Raw genomic sequence first — 22,667 nt, 5'->3', positions numbered from 1 at the left:
AGGAAGGATGGGAAGGTTTTTGCCTTTATTCTGGGAATTGTAGCCCATTTTGGCCAGAGTGCTGCTGTGTGTCCTGCAGGCTCTAAAGGCCTGGCCGTGCCCAGAGCTGGCAGCACTCAGGTGTCTCAGGGCCCTCGGGTGCCCGTGCAGGGGTGTCTCGTGCATTGGAGCTGGGGGCTTGCCTGACTACAAGTACTTTGTCCTCCTTATGTGCTTCAGAAAATTTACAATTGTTCTAAAGCTGTGTTTAGGTGCTGTGAAGTGTAATTTTGCTCTCCTGAAGTGCAGAGGGAGAGAGTTGGTGACTTCTCGTTATCCTCAAGCCTCCTGTGTTTCTGTGATTCTCTGCTTGGAAAGCACGTTAATAAACTACATGGCAGGAGCCTTTTTTTTTTTTTTTGTTAAAAGCTTTTCACACTGAATGTTTTCTAAATTGGCTGGGGGTGGCAAAGAACCCAGTTAGTGCCTAATCCCCCAGCCCATCCTCTCAGCAAATGGCTTGTGAAAGTCATTAATTTCATTGTAATTGATTTAAACGTTGCTCAGGAGGAGGAAAAATTAAGGAAACCAATGCCACTCTGAATAGAGAATTATGTGTTCTCAATTTTCTGTCAAATTATCTCTGCATGTGCCTGTTCTGTGCTGGTTGCGGAGCAAACACCGTGCCAGGGAGTCACCCAGCAAATCCCAGCTCACAGAACCTGTGATGAGCACCAGGGCAGGAGGCAGGAGAGCCTGCAAAGGTCTTTGCCTCCAGCCATTCACATCTGGTTGGGTGGCTCCACCAACAAAACGTGGGCACGTGAGGCTTTGGGAAGTGGCCATGGAAAAGCAGAGAGCTGGACCTGCTGACAGCCTCCTTGAAATGGCAGTGCTTATGGTGGAACTGGGCTTTTTATGAGGCAGCCACCTGCTCCCCTTGCATTACCTCATGCTACTACTGGATCCCCAGCTGTAAAGTAGTTTTAATTAAAATTATTTATTGCTCAGTAAGATTTGTCCTCTATTTTGGGTGTATCTTAGAAGATAACATTTTTTCCTTATCACTTCATCACTGGGCTTACACTTCAAAGGGCTGTATCTGTGGATGTCACTGTGATCAGAATAGAGTATGTGGATTTTAGCTGAGCAGTGACGTACAATCAATGTATTTTTAAGCTGAGCTTAGCTTTATTTTGCATTTTTATTTATACCTCTGACAACTGAATGAGTGCCCTGGCTCCAAGCCATATCTCTCAATAATAATGATCTTTTCTTCAGATTCTTGGGAAATGGCTTCTCCACTGTATTGTGCATGTTCTCTTGACATCTTAATGCAGTTTCTAGGTCACTGAGCTAAGAAAAGACTATAGGTGCCACTAAAGCCTCCTTAAAGGAGAACCAGCCACAGGCTGGGCCAGCTTGATGGCACTTAGAAAAATCAATTACTGTCATGTACTCCTTCACGCTGTGCCAGATCAGTTAAAGCTGGAGCAGTTTGCTCAGGTTTCACTCCATCTGCAGGACTTTTCATGCTCCTGCCCTTGGGCCAGCTGTGGTGCGTGGATGTTGCTCATGGATCCATCACTTGTTGCAGGTCTGTGCTGGGAAGCTGGAAGGACTCCCTGCAGGTCTGAGCTGGCACCCACTTGGGCAGGGGTGCTGCAGGTTCCTGTGAAGGCTGAGGGGTGAGAGCAGGAGCACTGGGAGGTGGAGATGTCTCAGTGTGCAGGTGGGGGTTGGTCTGGCCTTTGCCAGCCTGGAGAAAGTGCTTCACTGGCACTGAGGGAGTTCATCTGGAGGAGCTGCAGGGAGGGAGGGGCTGTGTGTCCCCACAGCTCCAGCCCAAGGAGCTCCTCTCCCCACTGCACTGCTGGAGCTGGCTGTGCCCAAGGGAGGCAGCACAGCTGCAGTGCCCCCCTGCTTGTGTTGTTGGATCCATATCCTGGGAGGGAAGCTCAGCCCTCCAAACTGGGGCTGGGATTCCCCTCTGTGGATCCAGCATTGATGAAAAAACCTGGAAGCTAACATCAGCACCCCAAGATGTTTGAAGGAGTCTGTTCCTTAATATGCTGCAAGTGCCCCAAATAGATGGTGCAGGATCAGGGCTGGGAGGGTTTCTGGCAGCCCCAAGCCCTCACTTTCCTCTGCCCTGTGTGGAGCAGTAGTCCCTGGGCTGGGTGGAACAGTGAGAAACTGAGCTGTGGCCAAGAAAAACACAGAGAAAATATTCAGTGTGGTTTTTCTTCCTGCTCCCTTATCCTTCTTTTTCTCAGTTCACCTCTGCAGCCTGTGCCAAAGGACTGCTGCTGCCAGCAGGACAGGCTGGAGTCATTCTCTGGGGAAAGGGAGTGGAGCCTGGTGTCTTGCACATGCAAAAATTAATATTTATCCTTTCTGCCAAGAGATTAGGCTGAACACTTGACACCTGCCAGACTCAACAGAGCAATGGCTGGTGATGGATGGTCACCTGCTCGTCTTCAGAGAGAGACTGTGGGCAGGCTCCCACTCCTGGGGCAGTGGGACACTGCACTGACCTCCAGGAGACAAAGCCACCTTGTGAGAGTGACAGACTGCCAGTGCACCCTCTGGCATCCAGAAACTGAGGTGCACAAGTACTTTTTTTCCCCACCATGCTCTCAGGAGTTGAAACTGAGCTCAGGCACCATTGTTGAAACTGAGCTCAGCAGGTGGCAGCATCCCAGAGGAGCTGCAGGGGCATGGACATGGGGATGTGGCTGGTGACAGGCAGGCAGCATCCCAGAGGAGCTGCAGGGGCATGGACATGGGGATGTGGCTGGTGGCAGTGTGGCTGGTGACAGGCACTGTGGCTGGTGATAGTGGCATGGGGAGGAGGACAGAAGGCAGCTCTCTGCAGTACGGGGCCTTGGAGGTACTTTTCTAATGCAAAATCAGTCTCTTGGCTCTTTCAGTGCCTCCCATGGGCTCTGGGAGGGTATCAGTAGCTTTGTGTCCTTGCTGGTGGCTGTCCTCTCAGGCTAGGGGGCTGGCCCACACCACCTCAGGGGTGCTTCCTGCAGGCAAAGCTGTGTTCCCGTTTTCCAGGGCATTTCAGCTCCCTCCACTCCAAGTCTGTGCAGTGAGCCAGGGATGTGTGTGGGGAAGGCAAATGATGCTCTGGTTGCCCTCAGTGCTGTGGGAAGCCCCACATTTCAGGACTTAGCTGTGCCCCAGGTCCCAGTTTGTGCAGTGGGAGGTGACAGTGCCCCATGGCCACAGCTGGATGAGTGAGATGAGCAGACATGGGCTGTGCCAGGACAGCACAGGGGCCACGTTGTGTTCAGGAGCTGATGGCCTGGGCAGGCTACAAGATTGGGTTGTGAATGTCACTGTGGTACATTGGTGATTGCTCTGCCTGGGGAAGGGGAGGTCACAGCTCCTTTCCCATCTGCATCCCCGCTTTTTGTGTGAGTGCTCTTGTTTCAGAAGGTCTGGAGCTACAGCCTGTGCTGGCATGCACCGTGCTCTTACCTGGTGTCTTTTCAACCACGGTTATTGAAACCCTGAGGTGAAAAATAAGCGTCTCCTTTGTTTGCCTGTCCCTGTGCTTTGTTTGCCTGTCCCTGTGCTTTGTTGCATGCTGAGGCAGTGGTGGTTGCACTGTTCCTCCCGTGCTGAAGGTGCTGTGTGTGATGCAGCAGGACAGAGCCTCCATCTCCTGGTGGCACAGCCACATGGCAGCCGGCTCTGCCTGCAGGAGCTGTCCAGGAAGGCACCCAGAGCTGGCCCAGGAAGCTGAAGGAGGTTTTGGGGTGTGGGGGCTCTTGCCAGGCTCAGCCCCTCTAGCCACAGGCTTATCCTCAGTCCCCTTCGGGCTGCCAGGCCAGGGAAGCAGGCTCTGGTTGGGTTCTCTGTCCAAAACGTAACAATTTTTGTCCTCATCCTGAAGAAGGTTCTCACCAAGTTATTTTAGTGCATTCCTGCCCAATGAAGCCTCAGCACCATGCAGCATCTGTTTTCCAAGGTTTACTGGAAGCGAGGAGCTACCACACAGCCAGTTTCAGGAGGGGGTAGCTCAGGGATTTTCTCTGATACAACCTCTGGGACTGGGCTCAGCATGTTCACCTTCTCCCAAGAGTATGTCAGAGCTGAATCCTTCAGGAGTCCCCCAGAAGGCCACATTCAAAGTATTTTTCACAACTAGTAAAGAGAGTTCTCAGCATTGCAGCTGCAGCTGGAGACCCAGGGATTTTTTCTTTCAAGATTTGCCTCTTCTGTCACTTTTCTCCCCTCTGGGCTCCCTGTGAGTGTCAAGTATCTGGAACCTGGGGAGATTTCATACAGACATTCAGTTCCTCTTTTGTAAATTATTTTATAAGATTTACAAGGGAATTGCAAATGGATCTGAGCAAAGACAGAAAATTGCCACAAAAGAGTACAGAACAAGACAGGGGAATGTGGAGCTGTGGCAGCATCCCTGCCAGGCTGTTACTCACCCCTCAGTGCAGTGCCAGCCCTTGCCCACGGCAGCTGGGGGACACTGGCCCGTGGCTCATGGGCTGGGGACACTGCTGTGCTGCTGAGGCTGTGGCCCTGCTCGCTGGGCTCTGCACCTGCCCTGGCTCTGTGCTGGCAGGACCAGAGTGGGTTCATTAAAGGTGGCAAAGCCACCTCCAGAGTCCTGCAAAGAGCCAGCTGCACATGCAGGGCCTGTGAGCTGCTGGCACAGCAGAGTGGCTTGGCCCAGCTCTGCCTGCAGCTCCTGAAGTGCTCACAGACAGCAATCACTTCCCAGTGTCGAGTGCTCTTGATTGCCCATCATTCTGGAAATGTGCAAGTCTTCCCCAAGACTGTTCTGCTTTCCAAAGGTGCCAGCTGGGAAGGTTCTGTGTCCAGGGCCCCGGTGTGCAGCATCCTGGAGGTGGAAGGTGTGTGGGACACCTGTGTCTGCAGGCCAGTGGCAGCAGCCCTTGCAGAAGGTGGTGGCACTGATGGCACACATGCACCATGCCGGGGTGCAGGTCACAGCTGGTGGACAGCCTGAGGTGTCCTTGTGGCCACCAGGCCTGGCTGGAAGGGGGATGGTGCCCACAGGTTTTTTGAAGCCTGGGCTCAAACACAGCCTGAGGAGCTGGCAGCTGCCCCAGAGCTCCTGTCCCTGCAGCAGGGGAAGGAGGGGCAGTGAGATGGGAAATGGCCTTTCCTGATCCATGTCCCCAGGGGGCTGTGCTGCCTCTCAGATCACAGCAAGCTCCTTCAGCCCAGGGAAGGCTGAGCTCACCCCCATCCCCTGAGCAGTCTGTGCCTGACTCTTTCCTGTCCCCCCAGGTGTCCCTCAGCCACGAGTGCACGCGTGCCATCATGAAGCTGATGTACTGCCCGCACTGCCGGGGCATGGCCAGCGTGAAGCCCTGCAACAACTACTGCCTGAACGTCGTCAAGGGCTGCCTGGCCAACCAGGCCGACCTCAGCACCGAGTGGAAGTACCTGATGGGTGAGATGGCCTTGCCCTGCTGCAGCACAGCTCCTCTCACCCCTGGGCTCCTGAGGCTGTGCTTGGCGAGCAAAGAGGGCGGTGGGGGGCTCAGGGAGGTTGTTTGCAGTGGTGAAGCTCTCAGGCCTCCTTGTGCCCACACAGCAGCACCCAGCAAGCTCCTGTCTCTTTGTCACACTGTACCTGCACAGCTGGAGTGATCTGAGACCTCAGGGAGCCTTGGTGTTTGTGTGGGCTCACTAGAGGAGTTGGCCTTGGCCTTGTTTTCCCTTGCCTTGGCAATTGCTGGCTGGCCAGCAAAGCTGCCAGCTCAGCCCCAGCTGCAGCCCCCAGGCTGGCTCAGGGTTGGCATTAAGGACAAAAACCCCAGCAAAGTCAAGGAGTGTCACCTGCCTCTCGAGGGACACTGCAGCACGGAAGGGGAAGCAGAGCAGGCACTGCCTGGAGAGGTGCCCAGGCCAGCTGTGCCACAGCTAACTGCAGATGCTCCCTGGGAGTAAGGGAGCCTGCTGCAGAGGGGGGCAGGAATTGTCCCTTCCCCAGGGGTTTGGTGGCCCTTTGGCCTTTCTGACCAGAGCCAGCCAGCTGTTCCTGTCACTCTGTCCGGGCAGGATGACAGCCTCTCTCCTGAAACACCACTGTACAGCTCTCCTTGATTGACAGGGAAGCAGTTCCATGTGCATTTTGCATTTATTCTGGCTTCCTCTTCCCAAGAGACACTGTCAAGGGGTGACGGCTAGGAGGAAATTGGAGCTTCTTTCAAATTGCAGTTTTACATTTCAGTGTCAGAGGCCACAAACTGATCAAGGATGGGAGCAAATTGTGGAGTCAAAGACTGCAGCTCACTGTGGTGTCCTTCCTTCACCCTTCTCCAGGCCCTTCTGTGTAGCCAGAGACGACTTTGTTACAATAAACACAGAGTTACTCTTTCAGTTTGACAAATTAGGGCAGGTCAAATTAAGGGATATTTTTATAGTTAGTGGTTCAAATATAATTTAACACTATTTAGGGGTGCAACCTTTGATTTAAATGTCTGTATCTCAAGATTGGTGCCTCTGCAAGGCACTATTTGTCTAAAATATACAGGCTCAAAGATGACACCACAACCCCTGAGTGGCAGCAAAATTAAACTGCAAGCTCTTCAGTGTTACCAGAGATTTTATTTACCAGAATACAAACAGATACCAAAATTTACCCCTTATATTGAGAGCATATAGGCTGTCCTTCCTTCAGACCCACCCAGCTGGAGTGTTGAGAATTGTCTCTGGGGGTAGGCAGAGATTGGTTATTCTTTGCAAGCTGTGGAAATGAATTTATAGAACATTCTATACAGTAATCCAACCATCCAAAATCCAGCAGTAAGCCAAGCACAGTCCCAAAGCAGCCATCCAAGCAGGAATCTGCAGGGCAGGTGGGGAGCTTTCCAAGAGGAGCTGAGAGCTGAGGCAGCCCTCAGTCACCCCCTGTCCTGTTTACCAGTTAGTTGTGGGCATACTGGTCTGCTTCTGTACCTGTATAGCCTGATACCTCCCTGGCTGTTGTCCTTCCAGAGGTGAAGGTGAGAAGATTACTGCTTTTCTCCCTCCTTCACTGCCACAGAAACTATTTCCCACGTTCACTACCTCTGGCACCTTATTGACCCCCATTCTCCCACTTTCTTCTGGCTGCAGTGCTTTGCTGGAAACATGCACTGAGTTAGGAGGGTGAGGGCCAAGTACTGCTGTGTGTTTCTTAATAATTCTGCGCCAGTTTTCTGGTTTTCCTTTCTGTGTCACCCAGGGAAATGCTGGTTACTTTGGGTGAACACTCTTCCCAAAGTGTATTTACCATTTGCAGGAGGTTCCTTTGCCACAGAGAGTGGCTTTGCCTACATAAAATAGGGAAAAGAAGTGTGCACCTGGGCAGTGGTGAAAATGGAGAGGTGTTTCCCTACAAGGAGACCTGCCAAGGGTCCAGCAGCCTCTCCCACCCAGGCTGAGCTGGTCTGTGCCTTGGTTTGCCCAGTGATGATGGGAGCTGTCCCTGCCTTGCTCTTCAGATTCCCTGATGGGGGTGGCCGACCGCATCGACGGGCCCTACAACGTGGACACTGTGATAGGCACCATCCACATGAGGATCTCTGAAGCCATCTCTCACCTGCAGGACAACAAAGATTCCATCACGAGCAAGGTAGGAGCGTGTGCCTGGGCCTGCCTGAGCACACATCGTGTGCCACTGCCAGGACCTGGTGCTCTTTTGTGCTCACCTTCAGCTGAGCTGGGAGAGAGGAAGAGTGAAAGAGAGCAAATGCCCACTCTTTTTAGTGATAAATTACCTTGGTTTCCTACCATTCATCTGACACAGGCAAAAACCTTTGCAGGTGTTTCCAAATGCTGCTCCCTGCCACATCCAGCCAACCTCCTTTGGGTACAGGCACAGGAGGTGGGACTGCATACACAGTGATGGGAGGGGACATGTGCCATTTGCTGTCAGTGCCATCTGTGCTGAAGAGTTTTAGATGTTTTGGCTGAGCTGAGGCATTTACACAAAGTGCAGAGTCCCCAGTGACAGGAGGCAGCTGCTTTAACCTGCCTCGAGGGGATCTTCTGCAGTGGAAACACTGGGCTACCAGGTTGTGCCATGGGACAGAGCTGCAATCTGGCAGTCCATCTGGAGAGTACAAACCAGGCTCTCCTGAGGCTCACCTGTCTCCCAAGAAGTATCTATCATGAAAGTTCCTTCTGTTGGTCTTCTATTTTTAGTATATTTACCCACTAAACCACAGTCACCTCTGTAGCTGCAGGTAAGAGAATCTTTGGGAAGAAAAGCAGCCCTGCAGGGCTCCTGCCTTTTGCCCAGACACTCCCCAGGTCCTGCAGCTATCCCACAGTCAGGGCAGAGATGCAGATGAAAGAAGTGGAACAGGTCCTAACTGGGTTTTGGATAAGGGAAGGGCCAGAAGTGTTGCTTGGCAAACAGGAATCCACTGGCACACATCAAAGCACTAACAGCTGAGTGCATCCAAGTACTGGGTTAGGTTTCTTTTCTGACATGAAAGGAAAGGTTCTTTCTTCCCTCCTTAGGTGAGACTGAGGCTTTCCACATAAAAGCAAATCCATGGTGTGGGAAAACATAGCATCATCTGCAAAGAAAGGTGTTTCCAAGGGGAATACAGTAAATGTGGTGAAATGAAAGGAGCTAACAGTCTAACTGGTGTTTGATTGGAGCAACCAAATATGATTGATAATCTGCTCAGTGTGACCTGGTGACCAGGTGAATGGAGCACTCTGCTGGTGGCACAGCTAGCAGAGGGCAGGAGCTGCCAAGCTCTGAGCTCTGGTTTTGAGCACGGCAGAGCCATCAGATGAAGGATGTTGTTGTCAGCTGAGTTCAGGGCTGTCCCAGGCCAGTCCTGGCTATCTCGGAGCCAAGGACATGAGCCAGGCCAAGGGCACTGCTGTTAAGGTAACCTCCCAGTCTGAGCAGTAGGAGGCACTCTGGCAGCCCCTCTGCCACCATCAGAGGCTGTCACTGCAGCCCCTGGGTTGACTCCTGCCCACCCACTCACACAGCCTGACCAGGTCTCCTCACTGGCTCCATCCCAGCTTTCCCAGGGCAGTCTCAGACCTCTTCTTCCATGAAGCAATTTACTCACAGCACAGTAACACAAAAAAAGCTTGAGCTGGTGCCTCTGAGGCCAACAAAGGAACCCCTGGGCTTTTATCCCCTCACAATCCAAGCATGCAGAAGTCTCACCCAGCCCTGTCAGTGCCTGCTCACCTGGCTGGTGCCACAGGTCCCCGTGCCCTTTGTTATGCCAAGGGTGGGCAGTTCACAGCCTCTGGCTCGGCCACCAGAGCTGAATCTGCACAGAATGCACTCCTCCCCACAGAATGCCTTCTTTGAGAGGAGCCAGGAGTGGTCCTTGGCCGCAGGGGCACCCCCAGTCACAGGCTGTCCTGGGATCTGGTACCTGAAGATAACAGATAAATCTGGATTCTAAAGAAGCACTCGTGGTACCGAGCCTTGTGTTCGGGGCAGCACGGGGCTCTCTCCCTGCTTCCTCACACTCCCCTTTTTCCCTGTGGCTCTCTTGGATCTCAGGCAGCAGGAGCTGGCAGAGGCTGCAAATGCCTATTTGCTCTCATTATTCAGAGTGTTGGCCCCTCAGTCTGCTGGAGTTGTGTTTTCTCCAGCAGCAGTTTGCGTTTCTCACTTGAGCATTTAGAGTGGCAATGAGTTTCCCTTGGTACCACACTGTGCTGGAGCTGCCACTGTCCTGGACACCTCCCCAGACTTTTATCTCCTGGGAAGGGGCCAGCAATAGGCCAACAAGATACATCAGTAAACCAAGGTTTTGTTATGGTGTAGAAAGTTGAAAATTAAAAAAAACTGCTCTACATGCAATTTTCAGGGTGGGTTTTGTGCACAGAGCTAATGAGACTGATGAACAAACAAACTGGCTTGGTGCTGAACTGCTGGAGTCATCAGCTCCATCTGGCCAGCAGGACAGGGCACCCCAGGAGGGGCCTTTGGAGGCTGTGTCCCTCAGACACAGAGCCAGGGGACTCGTGGCCAGGTTAGCACTTGGCTGTCAGAACCAGCAGGTGGCACGAGCTGTGTCAGCAGAGCTCTGCTGTGGCCCTGCCTCCTCTGCTTCAAGGGGACACCAGGCAAAGTTTATCAATAGCTTCTGACAGCACCCTGGCAGCCACAACAAGCTTGGAGCCCTCTTTTCAAATCAGGTGTCTTCCTTTGTAAAGGCTGGCATGTCCTGACTCAGACTGACAGTGCAGAGTGCCTCCTGACCTGTGATGCTTGTCCAGCCTGGCCCTCTGAGCTCTCCTGCCCCAGTGAGGCTCAGCTGCCCAGCCCTGGTGATCTGCAGCAGAGGGGTTGCTGCCTGCACTGTGATGCAGAGGCTGGGAGAAGAAGGTGTTTCCAGGACACCCTTCATCTCACCCTCGAGGCCAGGTATGAGGATTTGGACCTTCCAAGTGCTTCTGCTGCCCTCTGGCTACAAAGCCCACCTGGGCAGGCAGTTAGGATGAGAGGAGGTACCTGAAGATAGCAGATAAATCAGTTCTGCTGCCTCATTTGCCCCTGAAACGTCCAACCTGACAGACTGTGGCACATCTGCTGTCCTTGCAGGGCCCTGTTGGAGGCACATTGATTTCCCAAGTGGGGATGTTGATTGCAGGAGTCATGGGGATAGTCCCACATCATCTGCTGTCCATCAGTGAAGCTCCCATGCTCTGTAGTCTTGAAGTCCACACCACTGGTGTAAGGAGTGTGAAGAATTCCCATCTTTTTCTTCCCAGAATTTTATTTTCCAGTCATAAGAAGAACAGATAAAATTGCTATAAATAATTTAATATCAATATTGGTGACTCATCCAAAAACATGTGTTACTGCTGAATATTTTGCTTGATAGTAGTAACCAAAACCAGTTACAATGTGCTGAAAACACATCTGGCACTAGAAACTAAGCCAGAATCTCTGAGAATCTTGGCAATAGAAAGCATAAATATACTTAAGAAGGAAAGAAACCCCATAACTGTGGAGTGTTAAATAATTAAAGGAATAGTATTGAAACATGGGATAGAGAGTTTGCTTTGTTTTTCAGGTATTCCAAGGCTGTGGAAATCCCAAAATCAGCACAAGAGGCTCCAGTAGTGAGGACAAGAAGAGACGGGGGAAGGTGACATTGGAAGCCAAATCCTCAGCACAGGCTCTGGAGATGCTGGTGGGTTTGTGTCTGGAGCTGCTCCCGGGTCCTGCAGGTCAGCTCACACTGCTCTGGGCTGGAGCAGATCAGATCATCAGTGCTGCTGCAACCCAAGCACACCTGGTCTGCTTGCCTCTGCGGGGTTGGGTCTAATAACCAGTAGATAACCAGTTTGCTGATAACCAATTGATTTCCCAGGGATTTGGTGCCAGACTTACCTGAAGAGGCTCCTAGACTGATGTGGTACTGGAACAGTCCTTGGCATGTAATCTTTAGTCTTGGGCACTTGGGTTGATGATTGGTCTTTAGGGGAAGTTTGATGATACATCCTATTTTGCATAAAAACAAATTTTGTGATGGTAAAACAAAAAATATGCAGAATCCTTGTACTTTCCTCTGCCCTGGGGCACCCCAGAGCTCTGTGACCCTGAGCATCCCCTTTGCTTACAGGTTTTAGATGCCAAAGGGAATCTGACAGCTCTCAAGACATACTGGATCACCCTGCCCAGCAATCTGTGCAGCAAAAAAGTAATGGCCAGCTCAGCATCGGATGACAAATGTTGGAATGGGATGACCAAGGGCAGGTATGGAGTGGGTCACAGTGCCAGGAGCACCAGTCTGGGCTGAGAGGAAGGCTTTGAAAAGGCACTTACACATCATCACAGCCAGCCCTACTTGTTCAGAGTGAGCAGTCTGTGCCTGTCCACAGAAATGCTGCATTTCCAGAAATGCTCATACCTGGGAATGTCAAGCCTGGTGTCATTTTGCTGTGTGTTGAGGGTTAAGCACTGAAGTGCACTCACCATAAAATAACTGTGTAGTTTTCTACCAAGGAAGCAGTTCTGCAATTCCACGTGCACTCAGAAGGCAGCAGGGCTGGATTTACCACACAAGCAAGCTCCAGAGCTGCTGCAGAGAATTGCATGCACTCCGATGTGTGTATGCACTCCTATGCATACTCCCTCTGTCCACACGTGCTCTGAAATGCTGAGAGGGGACAGCTGGTGACATCAAACAGCTACAGAAACAGCCAGCCAGGGTTAAATGATGGCTGAGGGGAGATTTGCAGCTGCTGGACATGCACCTTTCTCCTCTTCTCTCTGCAGTCCTCTTGGGCTTGGCTTTGCCAGCCTGAAATCAACACCTTCAGTTCTTCCATATTTCACATTGTTGCCAGCAGTGTCCCAGATCTGTAGGAGCAGGAGAACCAGGGCACTGTGGAAGTCAGCAATGCAGCTCTGGGTGACAGCTCCCAGCTAATTAAGCTTCCCTGAGAGCCTTTCTGGTCAAACTGGGCTGGGGCCATTCAGTGGTCCCAGGGTGTCAGTCTCCACAGGATTTAAGCAAGCAGGGATTAAAATGCTCCTCAGCCTCCCATATGGACAGAGATTTCCATAGGGGAGTGTCACTGTGGGCCCGTTGGTACCAGCCTGAGAGCAAGCCCTGTGCCTTTCCTGCAGGAAATTCCTCCCCATGCTGGGACAGGGGTGCTGCAAGGCCACCCAGCCACCTCCTGCAGCTGAGACCCCTCTGCTGGGGTCTGGCCAGGGCAGCATGGCTCAGCCATCCAGAGAGCTGGGCTGCCCAGCAAACACCAGCTGCAGAGGCTGTGCCAGAAGCCAGTGGCACTGACTGCAGCCTCTCTGGGGTTCACAGAGCCTGCGTTATCCCTGGTGTCTGTAGGAAAAGGGGAGCTGAGCTGGGGGGACACATCTAAACCTTCTGCCTTCCTTCCCAGTTACCTGCCCGAAGTGATGGGGGATGGCTTGGCTAACCAGATTAACAACCCAGAGGTGGAGGTGGACATCACCAAGCCAGACATGACCATTCGCCAGCAAATCATGCAGCTCAAGATCATGACAAACCGCCTGGGCAACGCTAACATCGGCAACGATGTGGATTTCCAGGACACAAGTGAGTGCAGCAGAACCAGACGGGTTCAAGGGGGGTGAGGGGGCTGAGCAGTCCTGCAGCCTGCACAGGTGTCCCTGCAGCCTGCACAGGTGTCCCTGCAGATGCTGCTGCTGAGCCTGGAGGCAAGGAGTCCTGTGGCAGCCTGGCTTTTGGCTTGGGGCTGCTGAGGGGCTGCTTGAGTGCAGACAGTTTGTGGGGTGGCTGGAGGCTGTGCTGTTCCCAGTGCCTTACTGAAACCTGCAGGGCCATTGCTGCTGTCTGCTCTGGAGTTTCCAGCTGCTGCAGCAGCAGGTGACTAAAGCCAGCAGGAGGTCAGGTATGAGCTCGTATCCCACATTGAGGGATAGGGGCAGAGAGGAGGGGGTGGCCAGGGTAGGGGTGGTGGCCAGAGCTCCCTGGGGTTGCAGCAAGGGGAGGGCCTTGCCCACCATGAGGAAAGCAGACTGTGCTCACCCCACTGTGTTTGTCTCTGCACAGGTGACGACATGAGCGGCTCGGGGAGCGGGGACAGCTGTCCTGATGACGTCTGTGGCAAAAGACTTTCTAAGAGCCCCAGCACCAGGCAGCCAGAAACACACGCCATTCCTAAGCAGTCTGGACACGGCATCAATGGGGCCAGCAGCAGATCTTTGCCTTCTGCCTCCCTCCTCCTGCTCCTCTCGGTGGCTGTCATCGCCGCACAGCACTTGTGGCGGTAACTCACTGGCACAGCCAGGAAACAGACTGCGGCTGAGGGCTTCACTTTGCCAAAACCAACCAACCAACCAACCAACCAAAGGACATATTTAATTCACCTTGGCAAAAAAAAAAAAAAAAAAGGAAAAAAAAGAGGAGAAAAAGGTTTTCAGAAGGTTTCAGTTGTTTGCTATTTCTGGCAGTGCTCGAGCTGTTTTCTTCTTTCTAGGTCTTTCCCCAATGCTGGGCCCTTCTTTCCATACCTCATTGTTTTACTTTTGTTACTGCCACAAACTGGCTCTTGGGGCTGGAACAAGCCTTTGCAAGGGCTCCAGGGGAACTCGCCGAGCCCTCCGAGGTGCTGCTGCCTCAGTGGAATATGCAATTGCCCTGCCGCTGTTCCCCGGCGTGGCCGGAGCCGCGGCCAGCGCCGGCAGAGCGGGATCCGCGCACGGCTCCTGCTGCGCTCAGGGCTCTGGGGTTCCTCCTCTGTGCTTCCTAGCTGGGCAGAGACTTCACTTCCAGTGGTGTACGCAGGAGCGTGAGCAGGTTTGGTGGGTTGAACTGAAAGAGTTTGGCAGTGGCTGTTGGACCCAAAAATGCAGGACTCGCTTTTTCTTTGGAAAGGTCACAAGTGGGTTTCTTGACTAGAGCTCGTAGCTGATGACAATTTGAAATGTAGGTGTCCTACATCTACGTGACTGGGAATGAGTGTTAGGGGTTGGGGTTCGGGGTACTTTTTCTTTGCATGCTAGTTGGAAAGCCATTTTTTACCCAAGTAACAATGGTCCAATTTCTACCTGCAGTGCAGTACCATTGTAGGTAACAGAGAGATGCAAATATGCACAGTGGGATTCTCTATGTGACACACAGTTGTGCTGCCTCTTCCTTCTCTGGCCATAGACAGGAATCCAGTTTTTTTCTTGGTAATAAGGACATTTTACTAACTGGAGCTTTGGGACTTGGTTGTGCCCCTTCAGGGGCTGGTGGGAATCACCATGAACCCTACCCAGAGCACTGGCTCAAGGCAGCACCCACCAGGGGGGAATGTGAGAATAGGAAACATTTTGTTTGGGATTTCTTTTTACCTTTGGTGTTTGTTTCAGTTGTACTGTAGGTTTTTAATGGATTCCACTTTCCCTGTTCCTTCCCCATCATCCCATTCACCCTCCCTAACCCCTGCAGGCACGGGCTGTGGGTCAGACACCACTGGCAGCTCTGTTTTGGCTCAGGGGAGGGCCAGGCTCCCCCTTTGCTGCCCCATCCCACACTCACCAGCCTTTGGGGGATGTGGGCAGCTGCCCTAATCCCAGATTGCTCGGTGGGGTGGGCTCTGTGCCAGGTTTTGAGCCCGGGGGTGGTGAGTGAAGTGATAAATGTCCTCATGTAGCTGTAGAGTGTCTGTGCTTGTTAGGGCTGTGTGTTTGGGGCTTCCAGAGGCTTCCATGCCTGATGAGCAGCAGGCGTGGGCTGGAGCCGTGGGTGTAGCAGGTGCTGGATACAGCACAGCCCCTGTGACTGCTTGGGCCAGGAGCACACACAGGTTGGGCCTGAGCTTCAGACAGGTTTGTACTGGGGTGAGAGGGAGGGCAGAGCTGGGCTGGCTCTTGCTTTTGCCAACATTTGAGCATTTCTGCTCTGTCTTGCCAGAGGAGATGTGCCTTTGGGCTGAGCAAACATTATGGGATTGGGGTTTGGCTGTTTTCTAAGACAGGGTTTTTTCCCTCATTTTTAACATGCAGTTTCTGAAGTGTGCAATTTAAGGAAAGATGAGGACATGAGCAAGGTAATGCTGAAAGCCAGTTGGTTTCCTGCCCTCCCTGGGGCACAGTGGTGGCACTGAGGGTGCCTCAAACTAGGCAGAGATTTTAGGCCAGCTTTGTCCAGCCTCCAAGTCACAGTGATTAATGTCACTGACTGTGCATCCTTTCTGCCTTGGCCTCACCTTCCTGAAAGGCAAAATCACACCTGATCTGGTCGGGTGTCAGAAATGAACACTGGGCTGCTGGGCAGTGGCTGAAGGACAGACAGTGCCCTACACCCATCAGAACCTTGCACAGGACAAATGTAAGTTGTGGTTTTGTCTAGATTTATTTACTCCTAGACATATGGCAAATTCACATGATTTTTACTGCTCTAAAGAGTTCCTGTCTTTTCTTTTTAACTTTTTAAATCAGAATTTCAGATACAAATTTAACCTTCAGTTACAACAATCCCCACAACCAATCCTGCAGAAGTTTTACATCCAAAGAAAAAAAAAGAAAAAAAAATTAAAACATTGTGTCCTAATCAAAACACAGTTGGGTTGGGGTTTTAACACATGGATGCTGAGGTCAATGTTTTGCTTTGCAGAATGGGAGCTTGAAAGTCACTTCCATTTCTGTGCAATTAGTTTTTTCTGTCTGCCTGTTATCCTCAAAAGCTTCTTATGGGCCCCTTCACATCTTAAATGTGAAGCCAGGAATTTACTGATTATCCAGTTAGTATTTTAACAATTTAATAGTCCAAACTAGTGGTTCTTCTTTACAAGAAGAAAAACTGATAGTGCAAATTAATAAGCAAAACCTCAAAGAAACAGTAAAATCTGTTATGCAGGGGAAGCCCTTCCTGAAGCCTTCACCTCCACATCCCTCCTGACCCTGAGGGTGGCAGCTTCCACCTTCCAGAGGCCAGGCCAGGGTGGGACCAGGACAGCAGCCAGAGGTGGGGGCTCAGCCCCTCTGTGCCCAGCAGTGCTGCTGGTGGTGGCCCTGCATCCTCTGGGGCTGATTTTTATATCTGCCCATGGTCAGCCAACACTGCTGCTTTTTGTTGGTGCCTGGTTACTCCGTTTTTCTGTTCTCCCTTGCCCTGAAGTTGTTTCCCCAGCTGCTGCCATTAAGTGGCCTGGGGTTGTGCTTGGCTGTGCCACCTGCCCCAGGAGCTGCAACAGCCAAAAGCCCCCAGGATATCCATCTAAACTAAAGGAAACTGTAATTACTGCTGACTAAACAACCACTGGTGTGGCTGAACAAGCTGAAATGAACCCAGGTCCAGACAAGTCCCGAGCCTGTGCTCGGGCTGGTGCAGAACCTGGGGCCTTTCAGTGCTTATAAATGACATTTCCTGGGCTGCTGCCTGCTGGAAAACACTGTGACACCCCTCCCCCTGGCTGGTGGCTGCTCTGGGTTGGCTGCGTGAGGGCATCTCTGAGGAACTGGGCTGGCTGGGGAGAAACATCTGCTTCCATTTACCAAGATGGTGATCCATGGTGTTCTGGTGTGAAAAGGCCTCAAACTTGACAGGGCTGTGGAGGGGGTAGTGGTGTAGGAAAAAAATATTCACAAAGGCCCCGTCCCTGGGAAGGGGAGAACCATAAATGGTGGATTTCCAAGTGTCTCTGTCTTTCAGCCTGCTCTTTGTGCCATAATGTGTATGTTTTAAACAATGGTGAGGGTCTCAAAAGGCTTTGAGAGCACAGCTACTTCTCATTTACAAATGACAAGCTGCCTGTTGTTTTCTGGTGGGCTTGGTAGGGGCTAAGGTATAGCAGAATATCTAAAGTCCACCTTTGCTTTAAACAGATGCATTTCTATCTGCAGGAGTAAGAATTATTTCACTTATCAGCATAGCTGGACAGTTATCTATTTCTTTCTGTTACCAAGGTACTTGTAACTCTCTTGCACTGTTTATCTAAAGTTGAAATATGTTCTTTGAATCCTTGTATAAATAAAAAGGCTGGAGACAAATCTGTATTTACAGGGCAATTATTTCTTCTCCATTTAAGCTGAGTCTGGCATTTTCTTTCTTTTTCACTTGTTTAGGCACAGATAAAAGCCAGGTCAGGAGCCCTGAGGAATGAAACCATGTTTCAGCCACGAGTGTGTCGTGGGCTGATGGCAGTGTTGCAGTAGGGATTTGTGTTCCTGCACCTTTCAGAGCAGCAGCTGCTGGGTTCTGTGGATGTGTTGTGGGAACAAGGTGAGCCTTGAGACATCAAATCGAGGATCCTAAGTTGTCTCTTTCTCATCTAGAAGCACAGAAAGTCATGGCATAACAGCGTAAAAAATCAGAAATGCCCTTGGTATTCATCATTACAAAGTGTTGTGGTAATTACAGACCATGGCTTTGCACCAGTGCAGCTGTTGGATGGGCTCACAGCAAGCAAAGCAGCGAGGGGATGTGTGATCTCCAGCACACGCTTGAGACTGGACTGGTGCAGCACAAAGCTTTGTGCTTCAGCTCCATCTGCTTCCAGAAGTGGGTGAATGCAGCTGCAAGGTGACTGTTGGAATCTGCTCATGAAATGTCTAAGAGAGACTTGGTAATTGAAAACTATTAAAAGTGTATCCTTCTGCCTGGAAGCAAATATCAGCTACATTTAATAAACTGACTGATACCCTTAAGTGAGTAGGTATTTATTTAGGTTCCTCTCCTGCAGCTGCAGCTATTTGCACCACATCCACACATTTATATAAGTGCAGACAAGTGCAAAAATATAGGTCTTCTCCTTGGAGAAGTTTTGTGCACACCAGTTTCCTGCTTTGCCTCCTCGGTGTCTAATTATGATCTGAAATAACAGCCTCTGATGTCTAAAGGTGTCTGAAAGCATTTCTGCAGTTCATAATGTCACTGAACACTGCATGCTTGCAAATTCACTGCTGAGAGCTTGCAGGAGGTGCAGGGTGTGGTCCAAGCCCAGCTCCCACTCCATGGCAGCCACACATCCCTGCTTCCCTGGGCATGGAAGGCTTCAAGGGCTCAGCAGCAGCCCAGCACATGCTGGGAGCTCACCAAGACAATGGGGCCAGGCACTTTGCAGGTGCATGGCAGGAGGACAGGAGGCAGCCAGTGTGACTGGGGCTGTTGGCACCGTACTCCAACTGGCAGTGCCACCAAGACCAGAAATACTCCAGCAAAATCTGGCCCAGGCACCAGACCTTCTCTAACGAGGGGGTGAGGCTCTTACCCTGCAGTTCAACATCTTCTCACAGAGGCAGCAGCTGGCTTCCCTGCCAGAAGATGGCATTTGTGTTTAGCTTATAAATGACTCAGTGTGCAGTGACAGCTGCCCTGTTCCTACCCCCTCTGCACAGAGACACGGTGCAGGGTGGGCTGGTGGCAAGGGCCCACCTTTCTGGCATGAATGACCATCCTGAAGTCAGCTGCAGGCAGGTAGCAATAAACACCCACAGCCTCAGAGAGAGGGAGCTCGGGTGCAGCCCCAGTGGCATTGCTGGTGCTAAAGTGACAAGAAAGGTGCCTTGAGATGGTGTCACCTGGGTAACACCTGGAGCAGTGCTGGGATGAGCTGCAGGAGCTGGTAAACCAGTAACTCACACCAGGCTTGTTTGGCAGATCCCAGAGCCATCTGCTGGGCTACTGCCACCCACACAGATCAGTGCAGGGTCCATGGCACAGCAGGTGTGATGCCACGTGAAATCAGGATCATGGCTTTGGTGTGAACTGGAGTGTGCCCATAAAGCACCACCCAGGGACTCTCTGCAAGGGCCCAAGAAAGCCCACTGGTGAGTGCAGGCAGAAGAAGGATGAGCCTCTGGCACAGGAAGGTAGGGCAGCTGCTGGATCTTTTCCACAGTGTGGGGAATTGACGTGTGCCTGTCCCACAGGGAAGTCCATGGCAGTGATTGCAGAAAGGCTCCTTGCCTGAATGCCCATGTCATGGCCTGGGAATAAGGGGTGGGCCATGGAAATGCTAAGTTGGGCAAGAGTCACTGCCAGGGAAGGTCCAAAATCCCTGCAAAGAGAGGAGCCCTCCCCGTGCTGCTGGGGTGGGCAGCATCAGGGGTCTCCTGTTGAGCTTTCTCCTTTCCAGCTGCAGGATCCCAGCCTGAACTGAGCCTCCTGAGGCCTTGCAGCTGCCACGTGCCCTGAGCACAGGAAGCAAGGGGGCAGGTGAATAACCCTTCATGTGGGAGCTGAGGCATGTGCTGGGTGACAGGAGGGGACAGCATGCTCTGGTGCTTATGTGAGAGAGCCAACTCCTTTGGCCCCAGAGCCAACATCTCACTGACAGGCTGCTGGTGACACAAATGATGGCAGGTGTGTGGCAGGTCCAGTTCTCCTTCCTCCATGGTCGAATAAAAGCTCATCCTCATACCTCACTTCTCTTTCCTGAATGGGTGGCATTGCACTTCACACCCTCTGTGCTCTGCTGCAGCAACAATTCAGGTTCATTTTTGTGTCAGCAGCAAACACCATCAGATGCTCCTGTCTGGCCTGAAAGCAAAGGCTTGCAGCAGCTCAGCCTCCAGGAAGCAGCTGGCACCTGCACCCAGCCCTGCAGCACCTGCCTGGCACTGGCCAACGTGCCCTTCACCTGGCTGGGCTGGGCCCATCCCCACCCATCCTGTGCAGCTCAAACCCAAGTCAGCACGCTCAGGTGCGAGATGCTCTCTGCCCTAGCAGCACACCTAGTGAAGTCCAGAAAGATTACACTACACTATCTGGCCAGCCTAGTAAATCATTTTCTGGGCACTCAAAAGATGCTTTTGTTGTAGGAAAGGGGCACCGAGGTGCTCCGGAAAATCACAGAATGTGCTGAGTGGGAAGGGCCCACAAGGATCATGGAGTCCAAGTCAGAATGTTCCCAACAGTCACAGCATGTGCCCAAGAGCACAGTTCAAACACTTCTTGAGCTCTCTCAGGCTTGGTGCTGTGCCCACTGCCCAGAGGAGCCTGTTCCAGCGCCCAACTGGATCTTCTCTGGGTGAAGAAGCTTTTTCTGGTACCCAGCCTAAACTCACGCTGACACAACTTCAGCCTTGCATCACTCACTGCGCCAAGAGCACCGCCCGCAGCAGCAGCAGCACTCGGGGCAGAACACAGCAGGTGAGCAGCTGCTCTGGGGGTAGCGGCTGTACAAATCCAGCGCCTTTACAAGCGAGCTGTGGGCTCTGAAGGTGCTTCCCGGTTTCGGAGCGGCGCTCTCGGGATGCGGCCGGCGCTAGGACCTGCCTGGAGGGAGCGGATCAGAGCAGCGGGGCGGGGGCGCGGCCGTGAAGCTCCGGGAGCCCGCGGAGCGCCGTGCCCGCCATGCCGCAGCTCTGCCGGGTCACGGCCTCGCTGCTGCTGGGCACGGCCAGGGCAGCGTGCGACGAGGAGCTGCTGGCGCGGGAGGGGGTCACCTTCTGCGTGAACGTCACCCGGCAGCAGCCCTTCCCCGCGCTGCCCGGCCTCCGCGTGCCCGTGCTGGACGAGCCGGCCGAGGATCTGCTCCGGCACTTGGAGCGCTGCGGCGCCGCCATCGAGGCGGCCGTGCGGGCCGGGGGCCGGTGCCTGGTGTACTGCAAGAACGGGCGCAGCCGCTCCGCCGCCGTCTGCACCGCCTACCTCATGAGGCACCGGCAGCTGCCGCTCAAGGACGCCTTTGAGGTAACGTGCCTGCGTCCGGACCCGTATGTACAGCTCTTTGGGGGAAGAAATGCAGTGCTTCTTATGAGTAGTGATGATTTCTTGTAGAATTATTTTGGTGCTTTCTCCTGCCCATCACCAGTTATTATACAGAGATTCAACATTTGAACTTACAGTCCCCTGTAAGTTTTTTCATGCCCAGCTTGGTGTAATAAATTTTCAGTGTGGGGTTGCTAGGATGAACAGCAATACAAATGCAAACAGGCTTTAAGCACAGGTAGCAAACACACCGAGCTGGTTGCTTAGTGAACATTTTCTCTATCATTGGCACAGTCATGGTAAGACAGAGACAGAGTGATGGGGGCAGGAGCTGTTGTGCAGGGTTTGCTCCTGTGTGACAGCTCCACACAGGATCATCCTGTCAGGCCTGGAGCCCGGGGCCCTGCTAGCCACCAGCCACAGCTCATGGCTGTAAGGAATGCCCTGTCAGCTTTCCTGGGAAGCCTGCCCGATACAAACTACTTGTGCTCTGTGGGTTTTGTCTCCACCCATTTGTCAGGTGTATCACTTTAGATAGCCAATTTGCTTAATCTAAACTGAGGTGTGCAGAGAGTGACCAGGTTTCACATTATCATCTTAAACACGAGCAGTGTCCCTGCACTTGGTGAGAGACTTTCCCATTCCCAGCAAATCCACAGCTCTGGTGCCTTTCCCATGAATCCATTTGTAACCAGGCCCACCTGCCAGCTCCTAGCAAGCACGGAGCGAAGTCAGCTCACCAAAATAGCTGCTTGTTACTCTGTAGCCAAATCAAGTAAAGTAAAATAAAGCAAATCTCCTGTTCAAAATTCATTTGCATGACGCCCACAAATGCAGGATACCTTGCCTCTACCATGTCTCTCCTGTTCTCTAGGCTGTGAAAACTGCCAGACCTGTAGCACAACCGAATGCAGGATTTTGGGCTCAGCTGCAGAGATATGAAGAAGAATTGCAGTCTGCTCTGCTGAGCAAAGAACTTGAAAATAGTGATGTGTGAAGATACTTTAAAGAAAGTGAAGTGACTTGCTACAGACTTAAAATAAAATAGGAAAAAAATTCACTTCCTAAATCACCTGTACGTAGAACAATTTACCCCCATAACTGAGATGATGGTTCATTGAATTCATTCTCAACATTTCTGTTGGTAATGCATGGAAAGAGGGCTGATAAGCAGGGAATAAGAGCAGAAACAGAAAATGGTTGGAAGGACTGTAAACAAACCAGAGAAAGGCGTGGAATCTTCAGCAGTTATTTTCCCCTGAATGACACTGAGAATGGTAACAATGCACTGAATGAGGGAAGGAGTTACCACACAGGGATTTTATTCCTGTTTTTAAATTAAACTTCCCAGCAAGGCCATTAGAAGACATGATGCCAGATCAAGGAAGTTCTGAATTTCTCTCTCACCTACTGGATCATAATTCATCTCAATGAGCTGACAGAACCTTTGGTGGGAAACTGACAGTGGTTGATGCTTTGTCTCTGATTTTCCTTATCTTCAACTAGAGCAAAGCACCTTCACAAATCACCTAAAAATCCAGAGAC

The 22,667-nt window shown here is 51.9% G+C and overlaps 2 protein-coding genes across 2 annotated transcripts in view; both read left to right on the top strand.

The window, feature by feature from the left end:
• Positions 1-17,458, top strand: part of GPC1 (glypican 1) — a 201,896-nt gene extending 184,438 nt beyond the window's left edge. The window contains exons 4-9 of the mRNA XM_039727964.1: positions 5,269-5,434; positions 7,473-7,603; positions 11,040-11,159; positions 11,592-11,725; positions 12,880-13,055; positions 13,533-17,458. Coding sequence (XP_039583898.1) covers positions 5,269-5,434; positions 7,473-7,603; positions 11,040-11,159; positions 11,592-11,725; positions 12,880-13,055; positions 13,533-13,753 — 948 coding nt within the window. The 3' untranslated portion in view covers positions 13,754-17,458. The remainder of the gene's footprint in view (positions 1-5,268; positions 5,435-7,472; positions 7,604-11,039; positions 11,160-11,591; positions 11,726-12,879; positions 13,056-13,532) is intronic.
• A 3,074-nt stretch (positions 17,459-20,532) lies between these two features.
• Positions 20,533-22,227, top strand: DUSP28 (dual specificity phosphatase 28). Its single transcript, XM_039727959.1, has 2 exons — positions 20,533-21,104; positions 21,997-22,227. Exons 1-2 carry the CDS (start codon positions 20,766-20,768, stop codon positions 22,117-22,119), a joined length of 462 nt encoding a protein of 153 aa, XP_039583893.1. The 5' UTR covers positions 20,533-20,765; the 3' UTR covers positions 22,120-22,227.
• Positions 22,228-22,667: the final 440 nt, after the last annotated feature.

Source organism: Passer montanus, unplaced genomic scaffold (genome assembly GCF_014805655.1).
Source record: "Passer montanus isolate IOZ18808 unplaced genomic scaffold, ASM1480565v1 scaffold63, whole genome shotgun sequence".
NCBI lineage: Eukaryota > Metazoa > Chordata > Aves > Passeriformes > Passeridae > Passer > Passer montanus.
Note: the sequence above shows the minus strand (reverse complement) of the source record. Positions and strands in the feature narration are given on the sequence as shown.